This window comes from Urocitellus parryii, chromosome 1 (genome assembly GCF_045843805.1).
Source record: "Urocitellus parryii isolate mUroPar1 chromosome 1, mUroPar1.hap1, whole genome shotgun sequence".
NCBI classification, from domain to species: domain Eukaryota; kingdom Metazoa; phylum Chordata; class Mammalia; order Rodentia; family Sciuridae; genus Urocitellus; species Urocitellus parryii.
The window spans coordinates 144,844,814-144,869,784 of NC_135531.1; the positions used below are offsets into that span (position 1 = coordinate 144,844,814).

General features: G+C 40.2%; 2 protein-coding genes across 4 annotated transcripts; both read left to right on the forward strand.

Moving 5' to 3' along the window:
* Positions 1–485: 485 nt before the first annotated feature.
* Positions 486–7,442, forward strand: Thg1l (tRNA-histidine guanylyltransferase 1 like). Of its 3 annotated transcripts, XM_026388288.2 has the most exons (6): positions 486–676; positions 1,684–1,860; positions 2,495–2,664; positions 3,358–3,446; positions 4,955–5,062; positions 6,022–7,442. In XM_026388288.2, the coding sequence occupies exons 1-6, from the start codon at positions 486–488 to the stop codon at positions 6,181–6,183; spliced, it is 897 nt and encodes a 298-aa protein (XP_026244073.2). In that variant the 3' UTR covers positions 6,184–7,442. The 3 variants fall into 3 exon arrangements, with proteins under 3 accessions (XP_026244073.2, XP_077653713.1, XP_026244074.1); XM_077797587.1 differs by lacking the exon at positions 4,955–5,062; XM_026388289.2 differs by lacking the exon at positions 486–676 and having other exon boundaries at positions 1,714–1,860; positions 2,590–2,664.
* A 2,411-nt stretch (positions 7,443–9,853) lies between these two features.
* On the forward strand, positions 9,854–19,482 carry Lsm11 (LSM11, U7 small nuclear RNA associated). The gene is made up of 4 exons (XM_026388312.2): positions 9,854–10,295; positions 14,901–15,040; positions 16,920–17,003; positions 17,430–19,482. The coding sequence occupies exons 1-4, from the start codon at positions 9,854–9,856 to the stop codon at positions 17,838–17,840; spliced, it is 1,077 nt and encodes a 358-aa protein (XP_026244097.1). The 3' UTR covers positions 17,841–19,482.
* Positions 19,483–24,971: the final 5,489 nt, after the last annotated feature.

Below are 24,971 nucleotides of genomic sequence, written 5' to 3' on the forward strand. Positions count from 1 at the left end.
AATGACATTGGAAAATAATCAAGCTCCATGGAAAAAATACAAAAATTGTACAAGGTGAAGGATTTCAAATTTATGTGTCTCTGTTTAAACATAATATACACAGAAAGAAAAAAAAAAACTAGAAAGAACCATCCACAATGTTTTTGGATGAAGGGTTGGGAGGGGATAAAAAGTATTCATTCCATATTTTCTACAAAGAATTAATAAATGCTACTTTAAAAGGGCAAGGAAAATACAATACGCTTTCAAACTTGGTTAGAAATTATGTTTAAAAATTTCGTGAGAGTGATATGCTGTAGGAAATAAAGAGGAAAAAAGAACAGTGCAGGGTGGAAGAACCGCAACACTCTCCTGGTCACCGCATGGATTAGGAACCACAAGGAGAGGGGAGAGAGATGATGACCTCCACTAGGGCTAGAGCGGCCTCGAAAAGAAAAGGAACTTCCGGGGCGGAGCTATCTGAACCTCTCCCTTCCGCAGTGGAAATGTGGACCTCCTGCACTGTTAAGGTCCACGATTGCTGGGCCTCTACTTCAGTTACTTTGAAACGGTGTCTGAGATTGGGGGTGGCCATGGCAAAAAGCAAGTTTGAGTACGTACGGGACTTCGAGGCTGACGACACTTGCCTCCCTCAGTGCTGGGTGGTAGTGCGGCTGGACGGCAGGAATTTCCATCGGTGAGCGAGCCCGGCTGAAGGCCGCGTGGTGTGCCAGCGCTTCCGGGAAATCCGACATACCTGGCTCATGGTTACCACGGTAACGCGGAAGCCAATGAGCGCCCGGCATTGAGCGTCTCCCTCCGTGCGGGCCGCCGACCGGCTTGTGTGTGAGCTGGTCTGGGTAGTTAAAAAGAACAAGGTGGTTCCCTGGTGAGGGGCTGGCCTGGAACGCCCTGGTTAAGTAAGCAGAAACCAGTTAGCAAAGTCCTGGCGGAGAAAAACTATCACTTCTCGGCACAATATTTAACTTTTAACGGTATTTCCCATTTATTCTGTTAGATATTTGAGAGCTGACTGTTCAGAGGCCGGAGTTGGCTTTCTTTCTTATGGGCAACAGTTTACTGTATAACCGTGTTTCATTATCAGTAACAGGCCACGTGGAATGAATTCGATAAACAAAGAAAAAGGAGAAAGAAATTAACACAGATGGGAGTTTAATTTTTAATAAGTGCTTTTTTTAGGGATGCTTATTATTGTGTGTGTGTCTGTGGTATTGGGATTGAACCCAGGGGTGCTCTATCACTGAGCTACATCTCCAGACCTCTTATTTTTTATTTTGAGACAGGGTCTCACTAAGTTGCCAAGGCTCCCTTGACACTTGCAATCTTCCTGCCTGTCACTGGAGTTGTTGGGATTACAGGCGTGTGCCACCATCCCCAGTAATAATGATCATTATAACTAACATTTATTGAGTACTTAATAGGAACCAGGCATATTACATTTTTATTTTTCCTTTATCTTCAGGACAACTCGTTAATAATCAACAGGTTAATGTCTACCTTCATTTCAAAGAAAAGAAAATAGAGGTGTAGTGGCAATTATGTCCCTTTTTTCTCTGTTGTTCAAGATTGTAGCTAGTAGCCCTGTTACAGTATTTTCCTCTTGGAACTACCTTCATGGTCTGTGTTGTTCATGAAAAAAACTCTTCTTTCCATGCCTTTCCCACTCCTCTTTCCCCTGTGAAGGTTTGCTGAGAAGCACAACTTTGCAAAACCTAATGACAGCCGTGCTCTCCACCTAATGAACAAATGTGCCCAGACTGTAATGGAAGAACTGGAGGACATTGTGATTGCATATGGACAAAGTGATGAATACAGCTTTGTGTTCAGGAGGAAAAGCAATTGGTTTAAAAGAAGAGCCAGGTAATTTATGGCCTGCCTCTTTTCTTCAGAATATTTCCTATCAGCATCTATTTTTCTGTTTATTTTGGCTTACAGACTACAAAGGATGACTGACATGATTAGTAACAGAGACCATAAAATTGTAATATTAGTGATTCATAGGTTGGCTTTAGCTGGTCAGTATCTATATGCATTGCAGTAATATTTAAAATTTTTATTAAGGAAGATCTGAGTATAAAATAGACAAATTTGGTTTTTGAAAGTATTTTGAAACTGTAAAGGAAACAAATCATAATGAATTAGTATGTTTTTAAAGCAGTGTTTTCCATCTTCTGAAGACTAAAGATAATACAAAAGAAAAACATTGAACCGTAAATTTAAATCATATTTAAATTGGCATTAGTAAATAATAGGACTGGAATAAATTAGCTACACTTAAAATATAATATTATTATATATTAAAATATTAATATATAATATATATATAATATATTAAAATATGTAACTGAAATTGGCCAAAATGTATTTTAATTCTTGGCTTGCTGGAAGGTTTGTGTAATCTCTCTGTAGCACCTGCAGGCCCTATCATGGTGTTGAATTAATATCATACATTTTCTCTTTTCTTGCTCCACCCAATGTGCCTTACATTTGCAAGTAAGTTCATGACTCATGTGGCCTCCCAGTTCGCCTCCAGCTATGTGTTTTATTGGAAAGATTACTTTGAGGACCAGCCTCTTCTGTATCCCCCAGGCTTTGATGGAAGAGTTGTCGTGTATCCTAGCAACCAGACTTTAAAGGACTACCTCAGCTGGAGGCAAGCAGATTGTAAGTGACATCAAATAAACAGATGTATTAAACCAGCAATTCCATGCATTAAATGTCTCAATCTAATACAGGTTTGACTCACATGCATTTTGTTAGAATGCAGTATTTTAAACATTTTTTAATTAGTTAAAAATATTTGAAAAATTGGGAGATTTCATAGAAGTACTCTTGTCTGCTTTTTGTTTTTAATGGGAATATGTAGCAATACGAGGTCTGCATTCCTCCTTAGTGATGGACACCTGTACAGTGGCAGCTAAATTTAAACACATACAAAAGCAGTGTGCCAGTCGATACCACTCCCTGTTGTTCTCCTGGGTTACCCATTGTTTTACATATTTGCAGTCATGCAGTTGTGAGCAGGCCTTACATGGCTATGGTGATATTTATGAAACTTTTTACACATTTGGCGATTTTGATTTTACCAGAATTGGAAAAGAGATCGGAATTATATAAATCAAATGAGTATTCATATTTATATAAAGTATAACTGAAATGACCAAATAAAGCTGCTGTTAGGGAAAAATATGTTTATGCCTACTCCTTCCATTCTTTGTTTCCTGGCAGGACTTTGGGCAAATTATTAAATGTCTCTGAGATCTCTAGAGAAGAAAGAGGCATAGCTGTAGAAGTCCTCAAAGTATGAATATTGAATAGAGATTATATATGTAAACTACTGTTTTGTTCTTCTCACAGGTCACATCAATAATCTTTATAATACAGTTTTCTGGGCACTTATTCAACAATCTGGACTAACACCAGTACAAGCTAAAGACAGATTACAGGTATAAAGATCTTACGACTGTAATGCTTAGCTAGGGAACGTTTCCTGTAGTGTGTCCCATAACATTTTTTAATGTTCCCTTTCATGCTTCTTTAGTTCCCTTTACAACTTCATTTGAAAGGATATAAGCATCATAGTAGCAATTCCGCTGCTCTCTTGCTCTGTAAAGCCTGATGAATTTCTAGTACTTCTTGCGCCTCCTTGAACTTCAGCTATAAAATGTACTTGGTAGTATTGGCTCTGTATTCAGCTGCAGCCACATACCTCCTGCCCTCTTCCAACAGGGCCTGTGTGCTCTCTCAGTTCCAGTAGGCCTTTTCCCTCAATGCCAGGTTTGTGGGGCACCTGTCCTTTCTTGAGTGTAAAACCCCACTGTTTAGTAAGAGTCCATGCTTTGGTAGCTAAATAATTATTGAATCATGCTTCAGTATAACTGTATCCTGCCTTGGTTCTTTATATGTAAAATGTAAAAAAGAATAGTTCCTATGTCAGAGGATTATGGTAGAAGTGGCAGGATGCATGTAACATACAGAAAGGTGTGAAGAACATTTTAAAGACTTTTATAAATACTGGCTTTTCTTATTAGATACTAGTGCTACTTGTAGGATGACAGACTCTGAAATGAGGTAATGGATTGTAACTGCTCCTAATAAAATGCCCAGTACATTTTAATTACTGAGTAAATGGCTGTCATTTTTACTACTACCAATGATTAAGATTTTTTTTATAGCAGCAGAAGGAATACTAGTAGATATATTCAGTTTGAAAGACCCTAGTTTAGGTTTTGATTTTCTTAGAAAAATAAAGACAACCTTCAAGCTTCAATAATTTATATACTCAATCTACCTACCTTTTTTCCTTCCTTTTTTTTTTCCCCTTTCCCTCCCTCCCTCTCCTTTTTTATAGTATTAGGAATTAAACCCAGGGCCTTACACACTAAGCAAGCACTGATCTATAGCTCCAGCCTCTCCTTGGAGGCATGGTCTGTCTCACTGAGTTACTCAGGCTGACCTTGAAGTTGCAGTCCTCCTACCTTAGTCTCCAAAATAGCTGTGATTATACGCAAGTGCCACTACATCTGGCTGTATAATCTTTCTAAGCTTCAGTTTTCTCATTAAAGTGGAGGTGTTATGATGATCAAATAATAAACAAAATAGGTACTCAGTTACTTTTAGTTCCTCCTATCCCCTCAAGGTTTTTGAGTTGTGAATCCAGTGTTTGCTAGAGAAAAGAATTTTATGAATATAGGCATCTAAAGAAGATTCGAATGGCTCTTAAAAATGAAAATTCATTAGTAACTGTTTTGTAGCACTGGCTGTTTCTTGATTGATTTGTACAGTATGGAGAGGAAGCATTAGGAGATAACAAAGAAGGCTGGGGATACAGCTCAGTTGAGAGAGTACTTGCTTTGCATGCACAAGGCCCTGGGTTTAATCCCCAGCACCACAAAAAAGAAAAAAAAAAAGAACGAAGATACACAAAGCTTTTCCTATCTGTTTGTTTCCTCAGGGAACTCTTGCAGCAGATAAAAATGAGATCTTGTTTTCTGAATTCAAGATCAACTACAATAATGAGCCGCTGATGTACAGGAAAGGGACTGTGTTGATATGGCAGAAGGTAATGCTGTTATGTTCAAGGAAAGTGGCAGTTAGGGAGAAAGAGCCCATGGCCATCCCAGGCTTTGCCCCCCTGCTGCCTGTATACTGATATGACTCCAGTTGCTAAGGTGAACTAGATCCTTCCCAAAAGAACAAGCTGTAGATTATGTATTTGGATGCTCATTTTGTCATCAGTTGTGGTTTGAAATCTCCCTTAATAGAGGTAAGTAGAAGCATGGGATTTTAAAATTTAGTGTACTTACTTAACTGTGTCATAAGCACTTCTCATATCAAACAAAAGAGTACAGTAAAGGTACAAGGATTGTTGTATTCCTTGAACATGTAAAAAATGCTTTTCCCACACTGGATAATACCATTAAATTGTCCATGCTATGACAAATAAATAAACTATAAAATGAAGCACTAAGTTGTATATGAGGATTTTTTCACTTCCAGAAATTTTGATTCTTAATATTCTAAAATGAGTATGCACATTTACTTAAATACTTGATTCTAGCAATATTTTCTCTTATCAGCTCTTGAGCATAATTATTTCTCTAAACTCATTTCCTGCCTTGCTATGTAGTTTTTCCAAAATGAATGTTTTCAAGTATTATTGGGTAGTTAAGAACTAGTCATTCTACTGGCAACATCATCTCTTTTATTAGTATTTTCAAAACACATTTGTTCTTTGGCACAGACTTGGTTACTTTTTAATGCAGGTAAGAGAGGAGAAATTCACCTTTAATTTTATAATCATTGCTATTAAGGAACATGAAATCTCTTTTTTGTTCCTCATCATTTTTCAAAGTATGGTAATATAACCTTTTTTGAGTATTTCTGATTGGTAAAGTGGTTCACATAAAGTATGCAACTATAAGAATAGCAAGTACAAACGTGAACTTCCCCCACATTTTCCCTTTTCTTCCAAACCCTCTTTTGTGTTAACATTGTCACTACTTTGACTTTTACCTGTAGGTGGATGAAGTCACGACAAAAGAAGTTAAGCTGCCAGCAGAAATGGAAGGGAAAAAGATGGCTGTAACCCGGACCAGAACGAAGCCAATACTCTTACACTGTGATATCATTGGGGATGCTTTCTGGAAGGAACATCCAGAGATCCTTTATGAAGACAGCTGACACTCTGCTCTTCAATTCTGCTGTGTTTAACCATGCAAGGCTCCCAGGTCTTCTTGCCTTAGGTGGCCCTAGCATTCCTGCCACCCAGAACTGTACCAGGAGTGACATGACTTGAGTTGGGAGGGAGCAGGGAAGGAAGGAATTGATGGGGGTGGTATATCTTGTTCTCTTAAGCAGAACACCTCTTTTGCAATGTTAGAACATGATTTCTGTGGGGTTTTTTTCCAAAATCGTGGTACTATTTTTATAAAGTAAGAACTATTTAATGCCTTGTGAGATGAGTCATTTTTAGATTGTGGCTTAAGCCTTATAAAAACCTGTCAGCTCTTTTCACCTATGATAGAAAAGAAGCCCAAACTTTACTCTCACCCACGTATTCTTAACTAGAGAACCCAGTGACTTTGAATATCTCACTTCTGTACCCATGTACTTGGATAATCTTGATAGACCTGAAGATAAATATGAGCTAAAACCTGCCTGGTGCCTCTGAATTCCAGATATTCCAGGGAAAACTCAGGGCTTTGTGCAAGTCTCCAAATCAGCAGTTTTGGCTGAATAAATGAGTAGTGGTATTAGATACCCTTGTGTACACCCTCCAAGGACTGATTTTATGGAGTTGCCAGCATGATGATGATCATCATCTTGCCGGAAGCATATGCTAAAGCCACTTACCTTTTTCTAAGTACATGTGAGATATGAAAAAAGAAAATATGTGAGAATGAGTAAAAATGGAAACCATTTTTTACTCCATGTCCTCTAGATAATTCCGTTTTAAAAGCTGTCTTCCAGTTCGGCTGTCTGAAAAAGATTGAAAAGTGGTCTCTACGTAATCAGAAAATGACATTTGAATTCAAGAGCAGAGGGGTCAACATAGCCCTTGGGGCAGCTGTCACATGAGTCCTACTAACTCCACCTCCTAATGGGCCAGTGGAGCTAGGAGAGCTGCAGAGGTGATGGTATGCTGGGAGCTGTTGAAGTGTGAAGGGGGCGGGAAGTCATGGTGGTGGGTGGTGAGTAGCTTACATTCCTCTTGTCCTTACTTTGTATATTAGAGGAAGAAGATTATTTGGCTCAATTAAGATTTAATTAAGAGACAGCCCATGTCCCAGTTGCTGGTCTTGCATTGCAGAATTTACAGCCAAGAAGAAAATGTATTTTTGAAAGTGTGACGGATGGCCTCATCCTTCAGTAATTGACACCCCATCTGTCGATGCCATTTTTTTCCTTCCTGCCCCCCCCCCCCCCCCACTCCACAGGAAAAGAACAAGTATCTCATGTTTGGTAATTGCTAAAATGTCTGAAAAAAAAAAATAAAGACATCAACTTCCTTGGCCTTTTTGTTTCTTACACAAATACAGTAAATGAATCTAACATTTGTTTGTATCTTTGGGTAAGCCAAAGGATGCAAATACCTTTGTCACAGCAGATACTCATGGACTTCTAGATGTAAAAAGAAAGTTTTTAAAATGCCTACTTGAGCCATGCATAGGTGTAATCCCAGCAACTTGAGGGGCTAAGATAGGAGGATCTCAAAATTTTGAGACCAACCTCAGCAAGAAGGAAATGTATTTTTGATTTTTCAAGACCCTGTCTCCCAATAGAAAGGGCTAGGAATGTTGTTTAGAGGTAAAACGATTTTAATCCATAGTACCAAAAAAAAAAAAAAAAGCCTGTTTGAGGATTCCCTTCATAAAACTAGGGGTTTAGCAACCTGATTTTTAACTCCAAAGTCTGCCCTCTGATGTATACGGTTGCTGTTATGTAGGCATTTGGGCAAACAAGGTCCTCAGTATATTAATATGCTACATGAGGGCATAAGAATGTAGCTCTTGGGGCTGGGGATGTGGCTCAAGTGGTAGCACGCTCACCTGGCATGCGTGCGACCCGGGTTCGATCCTCAGCCCCACATACCAACAAAGATGTTGTGTCCGCCGAGAACTAAAAAATAAATATTAAAATTCTCTCTCTCTCTCCCTCTCTCTCTCTCTCTCTCTCTCTCACTAACTTAGTGAGATCTGTCTTGAAATTTAAAAAAAAAAATTTTAAGAATGTAGCTCTTAATTAGCAAACAATGGTAATTTGGTAGCATTTTATGTTAAACATGGATAAGTAGGCATTAAATAATGTACAAATTTTCAAGACAAAAAACACCAGGGAAAATTTGTACTTTCTGAAGGTCTTATGAGACACCATGAAACCTGTCAATTTCTTCAGAATGTGTGGGACAAGTATTCATTAGTTGGACTGCCAGCAATCCCACAGCTTTTTTGAGTTTTTGTTCAGGCTGGAGGTTTTATTTATTTTGGTAATGGGCATTGAACTCAACGGTGATTTACCATTTAGCTATATCCCCGCTCTTTTTTTTTTTTTTTTAATTTGAGACAAGGGTCTCACTAAATTGCCCAGGCTTGCCTCAAACCTTCCATCCTCCTGCCTCACCTTCCACAGTGGCTTGGATTACAGGCATGCACTGCCACACCCACTTCAGGTTACAGAGTTTAAAGTAATAAACTGGGCTTAATACCAGTGCCTTAAGGAAACCAGTAATGCCATTACCTAGAAACTACTGCTTGATGGTCATTCTATCTATCTTTGTTGTGATATGTATTCCTATATATATATATATATATATACACACACACACACACACACTTAAGTTTTAATTTTTATCTTGCTATGGTGCTTTTCTCTATAGCATTCTCTTAGGTTTCCTTTCCAAATTTTAAACTGTACACAACAACAACCAATGTAGAGTTATTAATACTAATTGACAGCAGTCTGGAAGATTCATTCTGGTTAGGGAAGGAATTTGTGTAGGTGACTGGAAACATTTTGGCCCTGCTGCATGAGGTAGACTAGTGTAGTGAGGTAGTGTAGACTGTCATTCTAATATCAAAAATCAAAGTCTGCTGCACTGAGGCTACAAAATAACAAGTTCATTTCTGAAAATTCTTGTTCCAGTTACTAAGAGATGCTAGAATAAGCAGTAAACGGGCAGATGGGGAGAGCACAGCTATAATCCCAGTGGCTGGGGAGGCTAAGGCAGAAAGATCTCAAGATTGAGCCTGGGCAATTTAGTAAGACTGTCTCAAACAAAAGACTGGAAATGTAACTCAGTGGTAAGCTCCTCTAGGTTCAATCCCTAGTATCAAAGAAAGTGATTTTCTTTAATACTTAGTTCTGTCCAGTCTTGATGCAATTTTTTTTATCGTAGGAAAAAGGAATGTGGAGTGGGATGCACCACTCTTCACAGTTCCATTGTACACTACTGTCGGCTTGCACATGCATTTATTGTGTACTCTATATGTAGTATCTTAATCCTCAGGAAATGCCTGAGGATGTTAAAATGCCAATCTTAGGTGGCGCCCCCGGGGGATATGGAGTAATAACAAACACCCTAAGTGATAATGATATTGGGGAAGCACCGCATTACAGCAGATTAAGCATGGGTTGACAGCGTTAACCTGTCAGAAGTGCGTGGAGAAGTGCGAGACCCCACCGCAGGCGGCAGCCTATTGCCACACCCCCTGGCAGGGGCCCAGCGCGGACTGATGCTGCCCCCCGGCGGCCGCGCCGGCGCAATGCGACCCCGCGCCGCGGCTGCGCAGTGCCGCCCTCTGGCGGCCCCGCTCCTTCCTCCCATCGGCCTCGGCTTGCGGGCCTTTCAAACATGGAGGAGCGGGAGCGGGGGGCGAGGCCGGCTCTCGCCGCGAGCCCCGCGGGCCCGCCTAGCCCGCGGCTGGATGTCAGCTCTGACAGCTTCGACCCGATGCTGGCCCTGTACGCACCCCGCCTGCCCCCAATTCCCTACCCCAACGCCCCCTGCTTCAACAACCTGGCCGAGTACGAGAGCTTCCTCAAGACCGGGGTCAGGGGCGGTGGGCGCGGGCGGGCGCGGGGCGCGGCCGCGAGCTCGGGGGGCCCCGCCGCCGCCGGACCCCCGGGCAGGACCCGCCGCCGCCAGGACGCCCCCGCCCCGGACCCCGAGCGCATCCAGCGCCTCCGCCGTCTAATGGTGGCCAAGGAGGAAGAGGACGGGACCACCGGGGCACGCCGGCGGGGTCCGGGTCGCAGCAGGAAGGCGCCGCGCAACGTGCTCACGCGAATGCCCCGTGAGTCGGGCAGGCCGGGCGGGGGCGGGGCTGCGCGCCTTGGGGGAGGGTCTTGGGAGGGTTCGCCGAGGGCGCCGGCCTCGGGGAGGGGCTGCTCCAGAGAAGTGGATAACTGGGGGTGTGGGGCGGGTCGCCTGGAGTCTTGGAGGGTCTTCAGGAGCAGTAGGAGGGGAGTGGTAAAGCTGCGCTGGTAATTAGGAGCCACCGGGAGGGTCTGCAGAGGTAATACGGGTCCCTAGAAGTGTCAACGGGAGTGAGGAACCACAGAAAGGGTCTACACAAGTGATGGGGTACCGAAAGAGATGGTGGGGCCTGGAAATAGTTGATTTTAGGGGAAATCGTAAGCTCTGCAGAGGTGATGAGAGATTTGGGGGACCATAAGGGAGAAGTTGGGGGAAGAGCACACAGCCAATATTAAGGAAAGGAGAGTGTCTATCTGGGCATTGGGGTTTGGGGATCAGCTGAAGTGAGGAGAGGTATGTTTGGATAGCACAGGGATATAATATAATAACTCCTACACAGGAAGTGACAGCTCATTCGGGATGCAAAAAGTAGGAGAAGGACTGCAGGGTCTTGATACACATATGTTCACATTACTAGATCACAAGTGCTGGAATGCAGCAGGCACAAAATGCCACTAAAATTCAAGCTGCTTTACAGCCACTCTGCCTGGCTGGGTGCAGGACTGTGTCTGGCTCCTGTGACCATATGCGCAGGTTATTTTAAGTTCTGAAGGTGTAAATGGCAGGGGGGAATTTCTTGGAGCTTCCTAAGAGATCCTTAGAGTGCAGCTGTAAACAACAGAGGTACTAATGTGTGAGTTAGCTGTTGTATAAGTAGAATAAAAACAGTCCAGGGATGTATCTTTTGTCATCTGGCAAGCAGTTCTGACATCTGCCCTGTGAACACAATGACCTACTTAGCCATTCAAAGCATCTGTATCCTGATAATTAAATTGTTACATTATTAAATATCTTACTTTTGAATGGAGGGGTATGCTATGCAAGAGATTATTTTGCCTCATTCCTAGAAATTGGTTTATTAAGAAACAAGCATCCTGAAAAGCTGTGTGCTGTTGTGGGTGCCTTTGTTGGATGGTTTACTGAGCCAGAACAAAGCATCCCTGCCCAAGCTAGGATTTACCCTAGCTTGCTTACCCAGCAGTAACACAAATGGTAGTGTGCTTGTTCCTAAAATGAGAGCAGTTTGAAGAACCTTATTTTGTCTGTATATGTTGTTCCTATTAGGTTGTTGAAATGAACACCAAGTCCCAGATTGTAACATTTATTTCCATTTTATCAGTTATTGCTTTGCTGCAGAGATTGTAAAGGGAAAGAAATATTTCTATAAGTGATTTTAGCTTTACTATGGTGTTCTTTACTATATTGGTATGTGAAGACCAGATTTATCCTTTTCCCATGGTTAAATATTCACTTGGGATCAAGATCTCAGACAATGTGCCCTACTCATTGAAAATTTTTACATAGCCCTGTAAACATTTGAGTGAGCCATAGATGGGTTAACATCCCAAAGAGTTGATGATCTTCAGAAAGCAAGGAAATGACAGATGCATGGGTAAGGATTAGGTTTATTGACAAAAAAGTTCCTATAAGAGGTAAGCTTTAGGTCTTGAAGAAATGGCATGGTGGAGAAGTTTTATGGGCTTTTTTTGTTGTTGTTGTTGTTTATTTGTTTGATCAGGCTATTTAGTGTAATTTACCTGTAGCAAAATTCAGTCTTTTTAAGTAGATTTTAACAGGTGTCAAAACCTCCTAGGTTTGCACACTGACTCCTCCAATATCTATTTTACTTTAGGTAAGTTACTGAAACTCTTAGGCCTCATTTCCTGATCTGTAGAATAAAAACAGTAATATATAGTTACCATTGTCAAGATTAGATTGGTTGACGCATTTACAATAGTAATGTTTCCTAGTTCACAGGGAAGTTTTCAATAAATGTTAAATGTCAGTATTATTGTTGCAGTTGTTACTTTTAAATTGTCATAATTAAAAGCCTCAAGTCAGAACACGTATAATTTTCTTATATTGAGAGTTGGCTTCCTGTTTTTAGATAAGTGTCCTCAAGCAAATTTCTTAAATGTTTCTGAGCCTTGCTCTTATTCATAAATTGGGGTGAAATAAGAGTACCTATGAGTTAGGATGCTTATGATGATTAAATAACATAGGTAAAATTAAACTTGCCAGAGGGCTTGGCTCATATATAAGGCCTAGTCATGGATAATAATGATGGTGGCAGCAATAAAGATGATGTTGTTGTGGATGTGAATTAGAAGATCAGGAAACTTGTAGTAAACCAATCATCTGATAAGGCTCTGGACTGACCTGTGCTGTAGAATGAGAAAGGACAGGTCTTAATTTTTGAGAATCTGTCATCTGAATTTAGTAATGGCCACAAGTGGAGAAGGAAACATCAACTAAAACTGACCTAAATTTGTAATGATGTAAACCAAGAGTAGTGGCAACAAGGAAGAGGATTTGGAAGAATAACCTTCTTCAAGGATAAGGCTTTTTTTTTTTTTTTTTTGGTATTAAGTTTTAGAAACCTTTCTCATATCTGGCTGAAGTCTGTCACAGAGATGGCTCTAAAGAGAGTGTGCATTCTGATTTGAAATGGGGAGATCATTTTTTCTTATACAGTCTGCTCTCATAGGTGGTGCTAGTGTTGCATTTTTGATCACACAGGAGAGGAATGAATGCTCCCTGGAATTACTCCTTCTTAAATCTTGAAAGAAAAAATTATCAAGAGAGAATTACCAATGTAAGAGCTGAAATACCAAGTTTGCCATTTACGTAATTAGATCAGTTTCTAAGAAATTGAATTGTAGAGAATTATTCCTGAAATAATCTAGAAGTTATTCTAACTTCTAGCTTTACTATGGTGTCAGGAAACTTTAACCCTTAAGGAAAAGGTACTAAAGGTCATACACTAGTTGTAGTGACCTGATTGTTGTTTACAATGCCTGACTTAGCATAGCTGTAACGCACATGTAGATATGTGTAGATATATGTGAGAGCCCATACAAACCCTTATCAGAGTCTCAAAGGACTTCAAAACATTGTTAGAAGAGAGGTAGATGATGAAAGTTAGACCAAGGATTTCCTGTTCCTTTCCATCATTTCTGCCATTTTGCCTATGTTTATGCCAATTTTCATACTGAACTAAACTCCTACTTCTCATCTGTTAAGTAATTTTCTTCCAAGAGTGTTTTCTTTCATTAATCATGGCCGTCATTTATATGCCAACTCGTGAATGAAGGGAAAAGTAGTCAAGAGGAACTAAATTAGTGGCAGTGTAGGACTGCACTCTTATATGCCACTGGAAGCAAAAGAAGTATATTTTTTTTATTTGTTTTCGTATCAAGAACAAATACTATCCAAAGAATTTTGCCTTGCAAATTTAGGAGATCCCGTATATGAATGTGTGTGTTCAGGGAGATAGGTTATATAAACTAGAGCCAGCATATTGTGAGAGATAAATTAACATGAAAAAATTTTTTAATCCATCCTTTTTTCCATGCTCTGAAAAAATAATCCCTCAAAATAAAAACTGAAATTTGGCCAGGCATGATGGGGCATGCCTATAATCCCAGTTACTCCAGAAGCTGAGGCAGGAGATAGTAAATTCATGGCAAGCATGGCAACTTAGAATTTGTCTCAAAATAAAACTTGAAAAAAGGGCTGGAGAAGAAGCTCAGTGGTAGAGTGTTTTCCTGGCATATGTGAAGCCTTGATTTCTATCCCCAGTACCTCAAAAATATAAACAAATGAATAAAAGATGAAATTTGGACTGGGGATATAGCTCAGCAGTGGAACACTTGCCTAGCTGTGCAAGGAACTGGGTGCATCCCCAGTAACCCACAAAGTAAAAAGCTGAAATTTACAGTCCCATTCTTGTTCCTTTGAATTGTCATATTGTTCTTTTCACCTGATGCTTATTAGCAGTCTCATAGGAGCCCTTTATCTACCAAGTACCAGAATACAACCAGACCTTTCCTCTTAGTATAAATAGGCTATACATTGAAACACCAGTGACTCCAGAGCTCATGCATGGAGTAGCTCAGGTTGGTAGGACCATTTTCTTTGAGAGGATGGCATATGTTTGAAGGCATATGTGTTACACAGATCATTTCCTTCAGATCTATGAACAAGGTTTTCAGTTCTTGGGAAATCTCAAACTGTATGTGTGGCATCATAAGATTTATGCTGAATTCTCTAAAAGCACAGAATTGAGGTAGCTGCTGAACTGTACATTTAATGTGGTATTTCATTTTTTGCCTGCAAAAGTTCTTAAATGATGACATAACTTAGAATTAGTGACATCACAGAACGAAGATACATAGGTAGTGGAACATTTAGATGACATCCATACATGTGGTTTATTTGCATTCTGTTGGAATAGGGTCTCATTTCAGTGTGTTGGCTGTACTAGCCATGTTGCTCATTAAACTTTCCAGTTCCAAAAGTGAGGTTGTCACTGTGCATGTTGCCTTGTACTGCTGGACGTGGCCAAGTGATCTTGGCTGTTAATTCTGGAATTAACAAAGGTAGATGTTCTTACTGTACTGACTCTTTTTTCTTGTTTCAGTGCACGAAGGTAGCCCTCTGGGTGAATTGCATCGTTGTATCAGGGAGGGGGTGAAGGTGAATGTTCATATCCGCACTTTCAAGGGACTCCGGGGTGTCTGCACAGGCTTCCTCGTTGCATTTGACAAGTTCTGGAATATGGTAATTAACCTTTTCTTAAGGGGGCTGGAGAACCTACTAAAGAATGAAGTCTTTAAAATGTCTAAAAGATCTGAGAAACCTTATTAAGCAAAATCAAAAAATAACTTCTCAGAAGAATTAAAATCTCTATATACTCTTGGACAAAAGCAACAAGTTATTTTTATTGCTTCCTTTTCCTTAAGACAGTGGGTGCTCAACCAGGGACCTATGTTTTGTTCTTCCCTTCCTTCCAGATACTCGGTAATGTCTGGGGATTTTTTTTTTTCCTGTTACATCTGTAGGAGTGTGCTACTGGCATCTAATGGTCATGGATGCTACTAAACATCCTGCAATACAGAAATCACCCCATTTGCAACAGCCACGTGGTCCAAAATATCATTACTGTCAAGGTTGAGAAACTCAGCCTGAAGGAATAATTATTGTACCTATTTAGTGATTTTAAATTGATTTCTATCAACATTTTTAATTCATTTAAAAATATTTATTGATTTCTCACTTTGGCTGAGCAGAAGTGGTAGTAGATACAGAAGTTTCAGAAATGAATTTCACTCCTCAGTGTTAGGGAAGATGGCTAAGGCTAGGGTGAAGCAGACATTAATAAACTCTGCATGGTGTTTCCTCTGAAGGTGTGTCCCCAGCATTATAGAGCTTACTGTCTCACCGGACATTTGTAGGAGATAAGGGATATGTTACAGTAATATGAGGCAGTCAACCAAGAACCACCAGGGTTTTCCATTGTTTCTTTTCCATTTCCAACTTTCTTTTTCCCTGTGCTTTATCCGAATCTGTGCATGCCCTTGGATAATAACAGTAGTTACTAACATTTATTGAGTACTTGCTGCGTTTCAGATATTGTTCTAAGGCCTTTATTTATTATTTTAATGAATGAATTGTAGGCTTTATTACGGTTCCATTTCACAAATGAAGAATTTGAGTCTAGAGAAATTGCAAGGCTGCTTTCAGGTCACACATTAGTAAATGGAAGTACCAGACTCTATTCTGGGTCTTTCTGACTCCTAAAACAATGCTTTCAACTATTATGGAATTTGAATCCTAGCTTCCACCTAGCTTCACCATGTGGTGGCTGTAGGACTCTGATCCTCTGCTTTCTCTTTTCTAAAATATAGGAGAAAATACTTTATTATAATGTTACCTTTGAGGGGAAAGGACTTAAAAATAAACTTTTTTATGGTAGTAATAATAATTTATAATTTTAATATTACAAATGTAGTTATTAGATTATAGTCATAGGGTGATGTACATTTTTCAGAGTTTCTGTCATATACTCTCACTTGATCCTGACAGTTATCCTTTGAGGTTGATCTCAGTGATGAGATCTCACCAGTAAGGCTGTATATAACCCTGGGTGATCTGTTAATTGCTGTCATGTGACACAGAAACTGAGGCGGGTAAAGAAGCAATAGTATTCCTCAAAGTGTAAAGCTATCCTGCATCAGAATCACCTGGGGTTTCTAGTTTAAATAAAAGGTTCTTGGGCTATTTCCCATACATACTGAATCAGAAACATTAAGAGAATAGATTTGAATTTGTTTTTGTATTTTAATAGGCTTCTGCATACACACACACACACACACACACACACACACACACACACTGAAATTTAAGAACCTCTACCATGTAGTTGTAAAGGCCCTTACCATCCATAGGATAAATTCATCTTCTTACATGGTGATAACAGTGTAGAAATCCTAAGCAGAGGGTGTTAGTAATTACTGTGTTCTTCTGTCCAAGAAGAGCAGAGTCATGTGTTAATTTAGTTCTGTTACAAGTAGATATTATTATAAACTTTCCACTGAAAGCAAAAAAAGTAATATTTTTAATTCTGCCTCTCCCCCTGCCCCTTGAACTGTTCCTTTAGGCACTTACTGATGTGGATGAGACCTACCGAAAACCTGTTCTAGGCAAAGCGTATGAACGGGATTCTTCGTTGACTCTCACTAGGGTAGGCAGTTTCCTCTAACTTCCTGGGTACCCAGCCTGCTTAGGAATTAAGATCACAGAGCACAGTGATCAAAAGCTCTATGGCCTGTACCAGGGTCTTCTTTAGTCTCTCATCATGCTTTCAGCTGATCTCAAATGCATATGTGCTTCTAACCTGCATATTTGAGAAAAACAAGTTGTTTTTTATAAGGCTTAAAAGTCTTCCAGCTGTATACCACAGAAATAAACAGGTTCCTTTTCTCTTGACATACTTAATGATTTATCCAAATTATGGCTGAAAACAGAAAAGTCCTTACTAACTTTTAAAAAATTGCAATGCATGGAGTCTACAGAGCATAATTAAAGAACCTGGCCTTTTTCTGAGTGTTAAAAGAGGGATAGTGAAGGCTAAAGAGAAAGCTAATGTTTGTCATTGCATTCCTTATAGCTATTCGATCGGCTGAAACTTCAAGATTCCTCCAAGAAGGAAGCAGATTCTAAGTCTGCAGTTGAAGATTCCACTCTGTCCAGATACTCCCAGACATCCACTTGGAAGGTGGCTTCAGTGTGGGGAAGAGAAGACACTGACCGGGGCTCACGCAAGCGTTCCCGATCTGTCCCTTCTTCCCTGCAAGCATCTGCAAGAGAGGAGTCCAGATCAGAGCTGTCAGGGAGGACTACACGGACAGAAGGGTCTAGTATGGGAGGTACCTTTTCCAGGGCTACCACCCTTTCCAGGGGCCAATCCCGTAAAAAAAAACGAAAGCCCAAGGTGGATTATCAGCAGGTATTCACCCGACACATAAATCAGATTTTCATTCGAGGTGAGAATGTCCTGCTGGTTCATCTTGCACAGTAACCAGCTCAGCCCCACTTGAGCTTTGGTTTTTAGAAATAAAGTGCATGAATTGCTACTCTGCTGTATCCTAGTATCCCAAGGAAACCCTGAATTGGAATGCTTCCCTCTGGTCCTGCACCTGCAGAGGACAGAGCAGGCTCGACCCTCTGGAAGAGGAGCTCAAGGGGAAGATAGGCCTTTAGGAGAGTGGGCACTTGAGTTACTGTCAAGATAGAAGCTATGCTTAGGTACAAGGCTTCTGATGGGTGTCATGGTCTACTTCATATTCTCAAACCAAATATAAGATCTTCCATTTGACTCAGCATCACAATATAAGCAGAATTCACTCTTCAGAGATTATAGAAAAAAATGTCTCAAAAATTCTCATTTTTAAAAGCTTGTATCCTGACAAGTCATGAATTTGAACCTAAGAGTAGCAATGTAATTGCGCCAGAGGCCTGCACCCACATTTTGTAACTGACCTATGAATTTTGCTCTACACAATTTTCTCTTGATCAAGAAGTGAAATTTATTATCTTTGACTATCTATAAGGCTAGAAAAGTTGCCAACTAACATAGAGGTGAAATTTAGATAGGTTAGGTTACTGTGCTCAAAGCAGGCAGCAGTAAATGCTGTTTTGGTCTCTTCCTTGTTACAGAAAGAATGCAGAACCTCATCAGTCTTCCCCTAACCCAGAGGTAGCCTCTGCAAACAGCATACCAGATGGGACTGTCACATGCTTGTGTGGTGGCTTCTTGTTCTTCTGACTTCTGTGGCATGGTGCTAGTGCATGTACCCTGTGGTATTACCCCGCTGTACATAGTGTGAACTGTCCTGTGAGCTTTGTGGCAGGAGACTGTGACCTTCATATCTGGCTTCAAAGAGTTCTACATGAACTCAGTAACACACACACACACATCAAAGGGGCTGAGAGTCCCCTTTCCAGGCGGGACTGGCCTTGTATAGAAAATCTTTCAGAATGATGTAACCATGAATTAAGGGTGGTAGTTTTATCCCCACGTGTCAGGCCAAAGAGGGTCTTATAAAGTACAGTGGGTAGTGTCTAAAGAGACACCTTACTCACAACTTGGCTTGGGTAACAGGAAGCCACAAGATCTGTGGACGTTCCTACTTGAATCATTATGTGCTTTTTCAATCAACAGTGCAGAATAGGCTGCATCTTGACACAGACTGTTAGGCAATATTGACTTTTTGTTAGTTTATACTTGTTTTAGATAACTTATGTTCAAAGTGAGAATAAGAAATAACCAACCAATTAAAATGTATGAAAAGGAGAATTTTCCCTGCTGTGTTTGTCATGTCACTTGGATAGCCTTCTGAGAAGCAGGGTGAATGAAGTTTAGGGAAGTAGAACACCTGGTTCTTCTGCGAGCTGGACCACCGGCTTACCACACAATGAAAGGTGAGCAGATTTAACCCCTCTGTGCCTCAGTTTCTCCCATCAGACACCTACCTCACAGGGACATCATGACAAAGAATTTTAGGAAGGCCTTTTACAGCCTCTAAACACGTTTAAGTGCCATGAATAACTTTTACGATCTCTATTTCATAGCTCTGTAGAACTCTATATGTCTTATGAGCAAGGCAGGTGCTACATGAACAAGGAATCTTCCTAAGTGACATATTATGGTCTTGTAATTATCTTTGGAAGGCAGAGAAACTTCAGGAACTGTTTTCCATATTCCCTTCCTTCCTCTGGAAGGACAATGAAAGTTCTCAGAAGAATATCATCAGTAAGAGAAAAGTGACCCTTTTTGCTGCTCCCCCCACATCCCAGCCCCCACCTTTTTCTGATAATTATCAAAAAATATTCCCTTGAACTTTGCAAGGTGTTTATATGATAAAACCAAAGGGAAAATGAGCATCTAAAGATGACACATCCCCAAAGGGGAGTTTGTGGAAGTTTTTTTGTTTTATGTTTACTTGTTTTTATTTTTTCAGTGCATATTAAAGTATACTCTAGAGCCAGATCAGATGCACTAAAGTTTAAAGAGATTCCAAGTCACAAACTTAAGTCAATAATTATCTTAGGAATCAGCCAGTTTAAATTCTCTTCTAAATAATGTGTCCAAAACTCTTATTATCCAAATTAATGGTTGTGCTATTTATCATCAGGCCTGCATCTCCTATGTGGCTGTATTCATCTGCCTGCCTGCTTGTCCCTCATCTAGAAACCATAGTACTATTTTCCCCATAATGTATATATTTGGAATCAAAAGGAATATAATCAGTTCCCATTCATTCTAATGCCTAGTTAAATCTAACCAGATTTGTTTAAACATGCCAATTTTCATGTTTATGTATAACTTTTATATAGCCACATAAGGATTGATTTACTATTTTCTCCCACATAACAGTTCTAAGAAGATTAGTTTTAAACTGTAAGATATAACCAGATATGCCATATGAGCCCATTTATTTGTTTAGACAGTGATTCTGGTGTTTCATACAAAGAATGATAATTATTTTTAGAGAAGTCAGTTTTTTTTTAATTATTGCTTTCTCTTTCTCATTGGAGAAATTTTTCAAAAGTAAAGAAAAAATAGGTCCTAACACTGTATTGCTGCTCAAATGATGTTATCATCTAAGGCCAGTATAATAAGTTGCTCTGGAGTATGGGGAGTAGCTCAGTGATAGTATATGTGCTTAGCATGTGTAAGGCCCTGGGTTCTATCGACAGCACCATAAATAAATAAACAAATATGTTTTTTAAAAAGTTGCTATGGAAATAACTGAAGTCTTCCTCAGGAGAAGGAAAGGGCAAAGTAATGGTAGGGTACAGGCACCCTCCTCCCCCAACTCACCTGGGATAGGCCCTACATAGCTGAAATGCAGAACTGGTCTCTGGTATTCTCCAGGGATTCTGGCTTGGGAAGCTCATTAAGAACAGTATATATTTTTGAATATCCAACTTTGATTCTTCACAGTAATCTCTAGGCACACAAATATGTTTCCAAGACAATTCACAGGACATACCTGTGCAATGGGAAAGGCTTCTTAGAATTATTCAGCTTTATTAGGTAGTAATGAGTGATTAAGAAACTCAAGATATGGTTTCACACTTAGAACAATTTTAGGTGCTGTTCTTTGTACACATAAGTGACTCTGTTGCTTCACCCTTAGTAAAACTTGCACTTGGTTGCTTTTTTTTTTTTTTTTTTTCATATTGGGGAACATTTCTGTGTCTTCCAGGGACCATCTTGTGCAGAGGCAGACAGCTTTGGATCAGTTGGCGTCTTACTCTATGTGCATGGCACAGGTCAAGTCAGAAAGCCTGGGGGATATTGACATTAAGGTCTAGGCGCATAGAAACAAACCTGTGCTACCAGTTATTGGTGGATCAGGAGCAGCTTCTGTCCTAGGGTGTAAAGGTGAAGCAGTACCTGCAGAGATGTCAGGTCATGTATGACCTGCCCTCAGTCCCTACAAGCCTCACCTCTGTGTACCTTTCTATCCCTTGAGGGGAAAAAAGAACTAGAAACCTAACTTGATACAGAATGGACATTTGTATTTCTATTTGCACTACTACTTTAGCAGCTCACATGGGTGAAGTCATGAAATAGAATTGATTCTATAAATTGTTTAAATTTCCTCTAAATTTTGCCTTTAGGAAAAAAATTAAAATTCCTTTAAGACAGCTAGCTGTCATTGGTGCTGCCCCAGAACTTTCTTTTATGTGTTTTTTTCTGAATGAAATGATTGCTGTGGGAAGGTCAGGGTTCATATAAAAGAAGAGTATCATGGTACAAATATAATAGTTTTGCAGCTGTTTCAATTTTTCTTTTCCTGTACCAGATACATAGTACAGCCAGCCTCATTTCAGTAACTTATGTTCACCAATCTGTGTTTCTCTTCTCCCAGAAGGCCTTTCTTAATGGTTGTAAAGCAGAAGCATCTTATCTGAGCCCATGTTGCAAAGGTGGGCAGTCTGTCATTACTTTCTGGCAAGTTGAGCTGATGGATTTAAGATAAGCCTTTGGGGTTCCTGTCACCATTTTCTGGCCTCTGAAGAAGGGTTGGGCCTCCTTTACTCTTAGTGTTTTGAGTATTTTTCAAATGTTTATAAGTTCTCTTGCACTCTTCTAATAAAAATGAAAGCTCTCTGTCAAGAAGTGGCTGTGGATGGCTCAGAGATCTAGGAAAAGAAACATAAGTACACCTGAGACTTTCAGTTGGTTTTTTATTTATTTAGAATAAAAAGTAGTTTGATAAGCTACCAGAGTTACTGCTTCTTTAAAAACACTCTCTGAAAAGATAGGAACTGTCCCTTAGGAAAGCTATAAAAGCTATTCCCAATACATTGCAATTGCTTTTGATTTTTAGTCCTTTGGAGCAAATATCTGATGTTATGTCTGATGTTATGTTTTTAGAGCTGTGAAGAAAATGTCTGAAAAAATTTAGGAGTATTATTTAAACTCTGATTATCTGGCTGTATTAGGTGGAGTTAGGTTTTGGGGCAGCTACTCACTTCTTTTCCTGTTGTCCTGACAGTAAAGCAGATAGTAAACCATGTCTTTAAAAGTGATTTTCTTATTTCATCTGACATCTGAAGACATCAGCCTTCTATTGGGCAACCCTGGGGATTCCCCTGTACACCATAACTTATTAATGCTTTTTAGACAAGGCTGAAGCAGGATGACTCTATGTGTTTGTAGTTTCAGTATTCATATACCAGCTGCTGAATGAAAAACCATAAGTGTAGTCTCATCTTTATATTGCTCCTAATTGTTAATTGAAACCCTTCCTGTTTGGGAAGGATTGCTGCTAATAACATCAGTTTGCAATGTTAAGCTTTAGGTATGTGTCATATGGGAGTCTGGAAACTGTAATAAATATGATTGATTTAATGTACTGGCTGCTTTGTCTCTGCTGATTTTGAGGGGCAGTGGGAGGAGTCAGGGAAGTCCATTCCCAAGAGCAGATGCGTATCTGGAAGAGTAAAGCATCTGGAGCCTTCTGCGGTCTCATTATTGTGACTTTGTGCCTTTTCTGTACTATAGCACACACATCTAGATCACCACTCTCAAGGTAGTTTTTTTCCTCCCTCCAAGTTTATTTGAAGTTCATGCTTAGAAAAGAAACTTGGCCCATGTTATGAAATTTCTCTTCCAAGCCCCATGCAAGGGTAACTTCCCTTAGAATATATTGTGCTCATTGGCATTAATCTATTCTCTTCATGATCTGCTGAGACCACCACCAATTTTGCTCCTGAGTATTTTAGCACATTCGCCGAACAGATCCTCTGTTTTACAGAAATATGTAAACTTTCCCCAGCTTTCCTCTGTGCACATACAGGAAGCTAAGCTGCCCAGAGATTTGCCACATTGATTACTTGATCTCTTCTGTGTGCTTCCAGAACTAAATCACCTGGTAAGGTGAGCAAGTAAAAACAACATTGATTGTTAGACAAGAAACCCACCTGAGAGGACAGGCTTGGGCTCAGGTGATCCCCTGACCTTTCCAACCACCACAGTGGAGGAGGGGGAGGCAAGACCCACAGGTTCTAGGTCTGGTCCTTGCTTATTTGTTTTGTATCTTCAAGACTTCTGATAAAAGGACAATGTTCTCATGGATCAAAATAAGGCACAATAGACAGCTGACTTGAAGTTTCAGGTATTCAGTGAGGCTTAAATATTGGCAAGGGAGTGGAGGCCCATGGAATAAGACACATTTCTCTCTCCTGTACTTCCTGGATAGAAGTGGCAAGAAACAAAAACTTTCTTGCCAATCATTTCTCCTTGGATATAATGAGGCATTTTCCAGTCTGCTTAGTAGCCACTAGGTGGCAGTGGGTTAAAGAAAACTGCTTAAATGGAGGTCCTGGAAGGAGCAGCATCTCCGACTGCAGTTTATAGTTAGATGCTCATCAGTAAGCATTGAAATAATCAAGGTCAAAAAACAAAGGAGTGTTCAACCAAGCAACAACGTGGATGCTTCTTACCAATGTTGAATTTACTACTCTGAAGCCTGACTGATGGCATTCTGGTCGTGAATGTGCTTGAAGTACAGGAGTGAAAGAAAGGTGTCCCAGTGCCCTGTTTAGGGAATCTGCCTCTCTTCTCACATCAGAGGGCTTCTCCTTTCCTTGAAAATACTGTCATCCCTACCTGTCCTCTTCCCATCTATTGTCATGGGATTGCCCCCAGAAAAGCTGTCTTGAAGCCCTTGTTTCTCAGCAAATGTGTCCCTTTGAAACAGGCCAGTTCCACCTAGTATTGATGGTTAAAGACCCATTCGTGAATAAGGTCATAGCTCTCTTATATTCAATGACCAGAATGGGGCCTCCACACCAAGGCTATAAGTAGATGTGTTCTTATTATAAACTTGTGATAAACAAGAAAGCATGCCAAGGCCTTCAAAAGACCTCCCCTCCTCACCTCAAGCATAATTTTTCCAGCAGCCTATGGTGAAGAGGAATATAGTATGATCTTCAAAGGAATAATTGAAAATAAGATTATAATTGTGTTAGATTTTCACCACTCTAACAAAATACTCCAATCAACACAGCAAAAGTTTACTTTGTTGCACAGTTTTGGAGGTTCCAGTACTTTAGGCCTGTGGCAGGGCAGCAAATCATGGCAACAGCACATGACAGAGCAAAACCACTCATCCCATGCCTAGGAAGCGAACGAGTAGGGGGAAGGGGGTGGCTTTTCACTAGGACCTATTTGAGGGCATACCCCAGTGACCTAACGACCTCCTGCTAGACCCCACCTCTTCTAGGTTCCACTGCCTCCCAGTAGCACCACCCTAGGGAATAGGCCTTTAACATACAGCCTTTGGGAGACATTCAACACCCAAACTATGGTAGTGATGAGCTGTATCTTTGCCTTTTTGGTCCTTGGTAGCTTGTACCACCTTTCACTCAAACACACTTTGTGAAGGGACAGAAGACAGATCATGCTTTAAGAAATATTGGCACTTTGGGTATGTGAGCCCCATGCTGAGTACATTACCTGCATTTCTCTGTTCACATGCAACTGTCATAAAGATCTCGTCTCCGTTATGTGTGAAGGAACTAAGACTATGCAAGGTTTAGTAACTTGACAACATCTCTCTGCTAATAAATGGTGAATTTGGAAATCTGTCTAGATCTCTCTCTTTATTGTTAGCCACTTTTAAAATAGTAA